This window comes from Corythoichthys intestinalis, chromosome 8 (genome assembly GCF_030265065.1).
Source record: "Corythoichthys intestinalis isolate RoL2023-P3 chromosome 8, ASM3026506v1, whole genome shotgun sequence".
Classification (NCBI taxonomy): Eukaryota; Metazoa; Chordata; class Actinopteri; order Syngnathiformes; family Syngnathidae; genus Corythoichthys; species Corythoichthys intestinalis.
This window is the reverse complement of record NC_080402.1, coordinates 25,259,983-25,270,720: the sequence shown is the minus strand read 5'-3', so window position 1 is coordinate 25,270,720 and position 10,738 is coordinate 25,259,983. Positions and strand designations below refer to the sequence as shown.

At 39.3% G+C, this 10,738-nt stretch overlaps 1 protein-coding gene across 1 annotated transcript in view; it reads right to left on the bottom strand.

Moving 5' to 3' along the window:
- Positions 1-8,901, bottom strand: part of polq (polymerase (DNA directed), theta) — a 31,600-nt gene extending 22,699 nt beyond the window's left edge. The window contains exons 1-15 of the mRNA XM_057844025.1: positions 8,593-8,901; positions 8,427-8,502; positions 8,012-8,355; positions 7,645-7,868; positions 4,088-4,264; positions 3,883-4,013; positions 3,654-3,810; positions 3,468-3,579; positions 3,148-3,349; positions 2,940-3,081; positions 2,530-2,676; positions 2,060-2,272; positions 1,817-1,959; positions 1,566-1,740; positions 59-201 (exon numbers count right to left, since the gene is read on the bottom strand). Coding sequence (XP_057700008.1) covers positions 59-201; positions 1,566-1,740; positions 1,817-1,959; positions 2,060-2,272; positions 2,530-2,676; positions 2,940-3,081; positions 3,148-3,349; positions 3,468-3,579; positions 3,654-3,810; positions 3,883-4,013; positions 4,088-4,264; positions 7,645-7,868; positions 8,012-8,355; positions 8,427-8,502; positions 8,593-8,660 — 2,454 coding nt within the window. The 5' untranslated portion in view covers positions 8,661-8,901. The remainder of the gene's footprint in view (positions 1-58; positions 202-1,565; positions 1,741-1,816; positions 1,960-2,059; positions 2,273-2,529; positions 2,677-2,939; positions 3,082-3,147; positions 3,350-3,467; positions 3,580-3,653; positions 3,811-3,882; positions 4,014-4,087; positions 4,265-7,644; positions 7,869-8,011; positions 8,356-8,426; positions 8,503-8,592) is intronic.
- Between the last annotated feature and the right edge of the window lie 1,837 nt (positions 8,902-10,738).

Genomic DNA, 10,738 nt, shown 5'->3' with positions numbered 1-10,738 from the left:
CCCATGTCAGTTTTAACTAGATTAGTAGTAATACGAGAACCTCCATTGTAAACCATACCAGATAAAGAACGTGCAGGTCATTTTCTAGCACAAAGCCCTTCATAGCCCGCTGGAGGTCTGCAAATATACCCAGTGCCTCGGTGGGCGAAAGGGAGGATGACAGTGTGGCAGCACCAAGTTGAGTGGGACAGTATTCCTCCTCTGAAATACACAAATATCAGTAGATAAGACAAATTAATTGGTGTCTGAACTCACCCTCAAGATTTAGATAGTTAATTGTTTTCATAAGGGGGTTTTGAGTGTTTCAAAACATTGATGACAATATTGTTGTCATTGTGGGTCTTGTTTGTCATATAAAATAGTAGCCTATTGTATCATAAAGGTGTCTGGTGGCGTGCCTAATACTTTGTCCCTCTGATATGGCATTAGCTTAATGGGGTTAGGTTAAAAAAAAAAAACTACACAAATTGTGTAATCAATGCCTATTTGATTACTTGCCAATCTTGACAAGGCTTGTGTATTAGAGCAGTGAACTCCAACCACCGGGCCGGGGACCGGTACCGGTCCGTGTCGCATTTGCTAATAAATCATTTGTTAACGACTGCAATTTGGCCTGTGCCTCTTGACAGATAAATATGCCTGCCCCTGCTATTAACTAATCCGAGTAGAGATTTGTGTACGTTACCCTCTAGTGGTTGGCCACCATTACTGGGGTGTTTGCACACCTATAGCAGTCCAGCGTCAGTCAATGTAAACAGTAACGTTAGCTGCTCATTGGCTGTGTGCTGCGGGAAGCGACGTCTTTAGACAGCTTTTTTACTGGGACAAGTCCACCTGCTAAGCCAGAATAGGATCTTGCAACCAAGTCCATTCTGCATAATATCTGGCTAAATGCTAGCAAACGAGGCAACAAAAGTGAATGCACTGGGAGCATCATACCTAGTGGAGAACCGAATTGGTAAAGCCAAGAAACTTTTCACGATTGGAGAAGAACTCATTATGCCTGCGACCAAGGATATTTGCCGTAAGCTTTTAGGATAAGCCGCTGTTAAAAAAGGTTGATTCAGTGAATGGTGAGTTACATTTTCCCTGCACACAATGTTCTTTTTTAGCCCCTTTGTGTTATTTTAAATTTACTGTAATTTTCTGCCACACCTTGCCGGTCCATGAAAAAACATAAAGCCCACATTACACCGGTCCGTGGTGCAAAAAATGTTGGGGACCACTATATTAGAGTGAAGCTTGTGTAGCCATACCTAATGAGGTGTCCACATAGATATAGTTGTATGCCACTACTATTTTTATTTTTAGCTCTGTACAGGTACAGCAATAATAAGCATTTACCGGTATCATTATTTATCTCTTCGTATTGTCTTGTTATTTAAAAGATAAAATGAATCTGAAAAAAATCACTCTAGGTTAAAATTTCAAATATTTTGTGTGACATTCCCTGACTCTGTCTCTGTTGAACCAAAATGGAACATTTTCCAGTAGTTGATAAAAATGTCAATTGGAGAAAAAAAATAAAACAAAGAATCTATTGATACTATTTGAGCATTACTTACTTTCTCCAACTTTTTGAACACTGATGAATTCGTTTTCCATCAACCATTCAACACAGGCCTCAATTGCCCCTTTGTTGCTGTTTTCTGTTGACTTCTCTTTGCTGGCAGCCAGAAGTGAGCATGAGGCGTACAATCTCACATCCTGTGGAGTGCTGGCTACTCCTCCCACAATGATCTGCAGGTAGGGGTGATGTAATAGATGACTAAAAAAGCATACAGTATATAGTCAATTACTGTAGTGAGAATCAAACCTCCAGAATGGCTCGCAGCATGCTAGTGGTGATGCCTTCTCCTTTCTCCCTCAACAAGCAGCTCTTGATTGGCTGAAGAGTACCTGTGAGGAGGCTAACACCTTTCTGACGCTCTGCCTCCTTACACACCAGCACACTCTCACCTGGAATTACAAAGACCTTATCACAGTTCATAACAGAGCAGACAAAAGTGTTCTTGTTTTTTTTTTTTTTTTTTTTTTTTTTTAATTACTGCTTCCCGACCTATGGTGTCCACTCCTTTTCTCCCTGCTCGTCCAGCCATTTGTTTGTATGTGAGCTGGTCCAGCAAGTGTCCATTGAAGGTCGGGGTTCGAATAATGACCCTGCGGGCAGGGAGATTGACCCCTGACGAAAGGGTGGAGGTGGCAGCCAAGACCCTTATCATGCCATTACGAAAGGCTCCCTCCAGCACATCACGTTCGTCAAATGTCAGACCTGAAGAGAGACTCTTTTTATTTTTTTCCACTGAACAAAGGAGATATTAAGTGATATTCCTTGCCACAGTCATTCATTCAAACTCAAATGTGCACTGTTTTATTTTGAAGGAGAAAAAAAAATATTCAAGTTGGTGAAGCACAAAAAAGTAAAACATAAAAAGAAAGTAGGTGAATTTACAATTCATTCAACATTGACACTTATGATCAAAGTATTTTTGTGATATTTTAGTCGTGTTTCAGTTGTTTTGTATTTACCAGCGTGGTGGAAGGCCACCCCCCAGGGCACAGCGCGCTTCAGAATGGGATCCAAACCTGCTGGAGTCCGACTCAACTGGGCTATGACGTCCACTAGTCCCTCGTTATCCAAGCACACTGGTTGGAGTTGTGATTCGTCCTCACATTCTGAAACACATCAAGACAAGAAATACATATTAACAATCTGATGTTAAAACTATCCTGGACCTCCACTGTTATACCTGATCTGAGAGGAACTAGATGAGAATCTACAAGGTATTCCTCTGAACATTTAAAATGTAATTTTTGTATTATAAGTTAAAAATTATGCTAAGTAACCACTTTGGATCAGACATTGGATGTCTATCACCGTTGATAAAAGCCAATGAATTAAAAGTCAGAGAAAAAGAAAGAGTCAGGCAAGAACATACGTGTATGTCTCAAGTTGTAAAACTCTCTGGCGATACTATCGGTCAATTTCTCACACCAGTTCTTGGAAGGGCAGAACAGCAACACAGATTGGCCATCCCGCACCGTCTCATAACACAAACTGACTATGTGCTCGTCATCACCCTTAATGATTAAAAGAAAGTTGTTATTTAACAACCCACACATTAACCTACACTCAGTATCATTTACCTTTATTAGGAGTGCTGGAGTGAATTGTCGAACCACAGAGAGGCTCTTGTCGTAGATGTTGCAGCCCAACTTAAGATGCTCCTGCAAGGGTACGGGTCTGTAGTCCGTCTGGTAAAGCTCTGCACCTAACCACTCGGCCAGGAGGGTCAAGTTGGGCAAAGTGGCACTCATACCTACTATCTGCACCCCCTCGGAAAGAGACCTGTCGAAACATTAAATCACCACGCGACTCCCAATACAGGTCAGGTGTTAAACCCTTCCACCTCTAAAAAGATAAGCAGTTTTGAGTGCCACTATTACACATAAAACAAGACACAAACCCCGTAGTATTACGCTTCTGTGCAATGTAGCGAATTTTGGTCAAGAGAAGTTCAAGTAGATATCCTCTTCCAGAGTCTCCAACCATGTGCAACTCATCCACCACAACCATACCTACAGACACAAAATAGAAATGTAAAATTAAGACAAGCTCACATTCGCAAGCTGACTTATCACTGGTGTATTACCTAATAGACCCATGCTGTCTTCCTCTATTAGTCTGTTAATGATAGAGTTGGCCTTCTCTATGGTGCAAACAGCTACATCCACAGCAGTAAAGCCACCAGAAGCTGATGTGTTTCCCATGAAGCCATCCACACGTACTCCAGCCTCAGCAAACACGCTCTGCAAAGCCACTCAAGTCTATGAACTACTCCAATTACAAGAGTACATTATCATCAGCTTCCTTCTCTTCACCTGGAGGTATTGCATCTTCTCTTTGGCCACAGAGACAAACGGTAAAATAAAGAGAGCTTTTCTTTTCGTCTCCAACACGCGTTTCAGCATCAGTAACTCGGACACAAGAGTCTTTCCAGCACTAGTTGGAGCTACAAAGTGAGAAGAATGCATCTTGTTCAAAACTATTTTTCTGCCCTTTAAATAAAGATGTTCAGATACTTACCAGAGTAGACCAAGTTACCTCCCTGCAGAACCTTGCCAAGACTCAGGCACTGAGCCTGCCATTCAAACATGCGTGTTACTCTATGTTTATGATAACACTTCAAGACTGGATTGGGCAAACCCCAATTGGATAGCAGAAGCTTGTCAGATTGTGTGTCAGGAGCACACAAGGCAAAGCCTGTGTAATAGAGGACACACAAAAATCCCAGTAAAATGTTATGTTGATGAACAAAAAAAATCAAATCAAATCAAATCAAATCAAAATTGATACAAGAAAATTCTGAAATCTCATTTTATTACACGTGGATTGAACAGAAAAGAGCTGCATGGAGAAGCAGTATGGGGTCAGATATAAAGCGGTGTCATAGCGGATGTCATGTGTCAAAATGACAAAATTTCCCATATCTGACAAATTGCTGAGACGAGTCACAACAACAGAGGTGGTAGTACAGTACACTAAATTTGGCCATCATGACCATCTTTAACATTTTGTGAGTAATTTGAGAGGTATTTTCACTATTTTGGTGACTTGATGAAGCTGCATGACAGTGCTAATATTTCTAAGTATAATAAATTACAGTTCTATTCCTCTGCATATTTAATATACAATTCATATACTGTAAAGTGAGGAGCAGAAGTATTTGCACTCCTTGTGATTTTGCAAGTTCACCCACTTAGAAAATAGGTAGAGGCCTGAAATTTAAATTACAGATCTATTTCCACTGATAGAGACATAATCTTTAAAAAAAAATCCAGAATTCACATTGAATGATTTTTTAAAATAATTTATGTGTAATTCACTGGGGTTCATAAGTATTTCTACCCCTGAGAAAATCAGTGCTAATATTTAGTGCAAGAGCTTTTGTTTGCAATTACAGCGGTCAGATGCTTTCTGTAGTTGTTCACCAGATTTTCACACATGGAAATAGGAATCTTGGACCATTCCTCCACACAAATTTTCTCTAGATCTGTCAGGTTTCGGTGTTGTCGTTGAGAAACATGAAGTTTCAGCTCCTTCCAAAGATTTTCTATTGGAGTGAGGTCTGGAGACTAGCTAGGCCACTCCAGAACCTTGATATGCTTTTTACGCAGCCACTCCTTGGTCACCTTGGCTGTGTGAGCAAGGTAGATTATCAGTCATGTTTAGCCTTTTCCATTTTCTAACAATTGCTGCAACTGTTGATTATTCTCATCAAACTGCTTTCCAATTGTCCCACAGCCTTTTCCAGCTTTGTGGAGCGCAACAATTTTTTTCTCTAGTGTCTTTCGAAAGCCCCCTGGACTTGCCTATGGTAGCAGTTGGATTATGTGGTGTGCACAGGTCACAATAATATCTCAAACGGTTGGTGGGTGGTTGGGTGGGTGGTTACTCATGTGGTAAAGGTGGACTTTTTTTTAAGGCACACTGACAACTCTTTGAGTTACATAATTATTGCTGATTCTCAGGGGTACAAATACATATGAATAGGCATGTGCCAGTTACCGGTTTCAAGGCATATCGTGATATGAAAATGTCAAGGTTTCAAAACCACTAAAATTTTCCGTCATACCGTCCCTAAGGTATTAGCTATTTTTTATGTCCCAAAAATGCAGGGCTCATCCCACCCACTAAATTTGTTCATCAGTGTTAGTGAGTCAGCTGTGCTGCACGTTGGCTGGAGGACATGAATCACCTGAACTTTTTCCCCCATCGAAGAAAACAAAGTCGCTCGTATGGGAATACTTCAGTTACAGAAAAGTTACAACTTGGTGGGCCAACCGACATGTAAAACATGTTTGCGGGTGGCTAACAGATAAGGCAATACCTCCAGGATGATTTTGCATTTATCAAAATTAACGGTCAGTAAACGCTGTCATGATGGTTTCCCACTAGCTTCGAGAGTTAACTCCAGCGTGGGTAGTGTGTCTAGCAGTGGTAGAACCTACTTTAACGTAAGCATGGTAATGAGGCAGATAACATGGCTAATTAGTAGAGGTGTGCAAAATTTCCGATTCTTAGATTATTCGCGATTCGGCCGTGGAAGATTCGAGAACGATTCACAAACATCCAAATTCCGATTATTGAAATAATGGAAGTAAAGCGGAAGTACACAACACTCAGCGCGCCGCGCGGTCTTCAGGACGGAACGGAGCGAGAGTAGCTAAACATCATGCTTCCCATTACCCGGCCCCTCGGGTAATGCCAATGCTCAACTCACGGCTCTAGCTCAACTCATGCAACGAGATACAAAAATACAACAACATACCTGACTGCTGCCGAAAAGCTGCTACAAGTACATCCATATAATGTTACGGTGGATATCATTTATATAGGACTAGATGCAATATAGATTTGGTAGTGTTAGCAGCACATCTACAAAAAGCTAGATGCGGGCGTTATAAACGGCCGCCATCTCAAAGTAGTACACTTCCCTGCAAGGATGTTGTAGCGAACCTTCCAAGCAAACCTAATTAACTTTTTATCTAAAATACTCCTAAATCGGTAAATATTGACTTGAATCTATCTTTAAAATAGTTTTAAAACTTTCACATGTCGAAGGTAGACAAAAGGGAAATTATGGAATAACGGGAGCAATTTTAACAAATTTAACGGTTGATTCACAACATTAAATTAATTGAATGTAGTTTAAAGCTGCTGATACAGAATGGGGACTGGAGTTTTTTATTTAATGTTATTTTTGTATATTTGTTTACTGCTATATGTTAACTTGATACTGAAATAGTAGTGTGGTTTAGCCTGAGAGTATTTTTGAACAATTTTGGAACTAATGTACAAAACATTAAAATAAATAAATAAATAAATAAATATTAAAAAAAAGGAGGGGGGTACATCAATAATCGTTTTATAATCGAATCGGAGCCTCTGAATCGTAATCGTAATCGAATCGTTAGGTGCACAGAGATTCCCAGCTCTAATTAGTATGCCAATTTTATTTTATGTAGAATATTTCCTTAAATTTTTTGTTATTTCTTTTTTATTTAATTAACTCAACATTATACAGTACTTATATTCCAATTTGCTATTAGGTTATTTTGAAAAATCAAAATCCTGTTCAATGGAAATTTTTTGTTACCCATAAATCTCAAAATAAAACATTTTAAAGCTGTAATTGCAATACCGTGAACGTACTGTGAAACCGTAATATTTTTGCTTGAGGTTATCATAGGGCCCACCTATGAACCACAGTAAATTTAAAATAAATCATTTGAAAAAATAGTACAATGTGAGTTCTAGATTTTTTTTTAAGATTATGTCTCTGTAAATTGAAATGCATCTATGATTGAAATTTCTGACCTCTACTTATTTTCTAAGTGGGTAAACTTGCAAAATAACAAGGAGTGTAAATACTTCTGCCCCTCACTGTGTGTATAAATGAATACCTACTCATAATCTATTCTAAATTAAGAATTATCATCTTTGAAATGACAACAAGTTATTTTATGTCGCTGACAGAAAAGTTGAATAGCACCTCAAGCTAAATTATACTATAAAATTTTAAAGTCCATACAGAACAAAGAATCAGTGACTACAGTTCAATTAATATTTGGCTGTTTTACCTGGCTGAGGTAAGCTGTCACTGAGAGTACAGAGCTGTAAACCACTCGGAACTGTCAGCACAGAGGCAGATTGATTTTGTGGTGATTGTTGCAGTTTGGACCTCTTCACAGCAGCAGCTACATGTGTGGGACTGAACAAAATGTACTCCTTGGAAATATCATGAGAAGGACCTGCATTCATATCCCCATGTCTGCTTTTGGCTTGGTTACAAGAAAGCTTCTTCCTAGCGAAATAAAAACAATAAAAAAGAAATCTCAGTAGAAAGGAACTATACAGGAGCTGATATGAAAACCCCAAACTTCAGTCAGAACTCTCTGAGATACATCACAAACATCTGTGCGGACAAAAAGAGGAAAGAAGACTCACGAAGTGGAATTTTTGGCCTGTTGACCACTCTTTTTTGTTTCTTTGCATGCAGAAGTTCGTGCGTAATCGCTGCTCTCCTGACGCTGCTGTGATTCCTCTGTCGAGTCCTCACTGAAAAGAAGCCGCTGAGCGAGATCTTTGCAGTTGGTTCTCCTTGATGATTTCTTGCAATCTTGTTTGATTGCATTCTCTTGGATGCTGCGAGGTTCAACGCTTGTTGATGCACATCCCTTCTTCTGCTCACCACCATTAACATTTGATGCATTATTCCCAGGGTCAATGACATGAATTATGTTGAAAATTTCTTCATCAAGAGCTAGCGTGGACTCGCCAAGCTTAACATCCTAAAAATCAAATAAGGTGAATTATTGTGTAAGGATTTGTCACTAAACAAATATACTAATGCGCCACTTACCGTTGTGGCATGTCTGTCAGACAAATAATGAGTTGTCTTTGGAAAATTTTCACTGTCACTGGGAATGGGCTCATCACTGGCATGTCAGAGAGCAAAAAAAATCACATGAACAATTAAAGCCATTTTATGCAACTTTATGATAATTAAAAACACACAAACAACTTACCTCTTTTTCTTTTTTATCTTGTGCTGTCCCATGTAAGATTTTCTCTTCAGAGGACCAGGGGCACTCATGTTGTGCTAATTTTGACAAACGTCTATGTAGGTTGCCGTTACTTAACATGACATCGGTTTGTTGCTTGTCGTCGGTTTATAAACTCTTTTTGAACGGTGGTGGAAAATAACTGACTAAAATAACAGCAATTATGAAATGTTATTGTTTGTGTGCGAAAATATTCACACTGTTTACATTTAACTACGAAATCAAAATTTCCGCCGCAAGGACTTTCGGTGCTTCACAGATAAATGTCCGGGAGGAAACATACTGAGTTGAAAGGTTCCTTCACGACACCGTCAAACCCATATAGAACGATATCACGAGGAAAGTTGCAGCTATAATTCAGCCTGGATTTTGAAAATAATAATAAAATTACTTCTATGAATGCAGTTAAAGCAACACCAAACTGCTGACGACACCACCGTTGTCAGGCTGATCTCCAAGAGAGGTGAGGCAGCCTACAGGAACAGATCCAGAGGCTCACCACCAGGGGGGTATTGCACAAAAGTAGGATTAAGAATTAGAGTGATCCCTCGTTTTTCGCGGTTATTGGGGATGAGAAGTAGGGCACCCCCGCCCCAAAAAAATATTTATGTGTGTTCAATGTATTTATTCTACGGAGCCCCCCGGGTGCCAGGATAGAAAAAATAAAAAATCATAGCTAATCTGTACCCACAGTTTACTAATCTGTGGGTACAGTTTAGTAATCTGTACCCACAGATTAGTAAACTGTACCCACAGTTTAGCAATCTGTACCCATAGTTTACTAATCTGTACCCACAGTTTACTAAACTGTACCCACAGTTTACTAATCTGTACCCACAGTTTAGCAATCTGTACCCACAGATTACTAATCTGTACCCACAGTTTACTAAACTGTACCCACAGTTTACTAATCTGTACCCACAGATTAGTAAACTGTACCCACAGTTTAGCAATCTGTACCCACAGATTACTAATCTGTACCCACAGTTTACTAAACTGTACCCACAGTTTAGCAATCTGTACCCACAGTTTAGCAATGACCCGGTAACAGTAGTCACCAATGTTTGGCGGGGACTCCGAGTCCAAACGCCGAGGGACCGACCGAGAAACCATCTGCACCATTTGCCCTCGGCGAACAAAGGGGTTTTAAAAGGTAACTATTGCACGTTTTCTTTGGTAGGCGTCTTTCAGGTGTCATCAATCAATATGGCATGTTGTGTTTGCACATTTTCTGTGCTGCTGTCGTGTCCGTGCGTGGTTAATTCAAGTAGTGTTCATTTGTCAGTTACCTATTTTTAGTAGCCGTATTAGCGGCTACTAACACACAACATGCCATATTGATTGATGACACCTGAAAATGTAGACGGCTACCAAAGAAATTGTGCAATAGTTACCTTTTAAAACCCCTTTGTTCGCCGAGGGCAGAAGGTGCAGGTCCCTCGACGTTTGGAGTCCCCGCCAAACACTGGTGACTACCGTTTCCGGGTCATTGCTAAACTGTGGGTACAGATTAGTAAACTGTGGGTACAGTTTAGTAAACTGTGGGTACAGATTAGTAATCTGTGGGTACAGATTGCTAAACTGTGGGTACAGTTTACTAATCTGTGGGTACAGATTAGTAAACTGAGGGTACAGTTTAGTAAACTGAGGGTACAGATTAGTAATCTGTGGGTACAGATTGCTAAACTGTGGGTACAGTTTACTAATCTGTGGGTACAGATTAGTAAACTGTGGGTACAGTTTAGTAAACTGAGGGTACAGATTAGTAAACTGTGGGTACAGATTGCTAAACTGTGGGTACAGATTAGCTATGATTTTTTATTTTTTCTATCCTGGCACCCGGGGGGCTCCGTATTATTCAGATTCAGCATTGGAAAAAGATACATGTAAGACATATTTTTTAACTTTTTTCTCAGAGTATAATAAAAAAAATATAATATACATAAAGTATAATTAATAAAAAATATATATATATACACACACACGCACATTTGTATAGTATATATATTTTATATATATATATATATATATATATATATATATATATATATATATATATATATATATATATATATATATATATATATATATATATATACGTTAGGGCTGT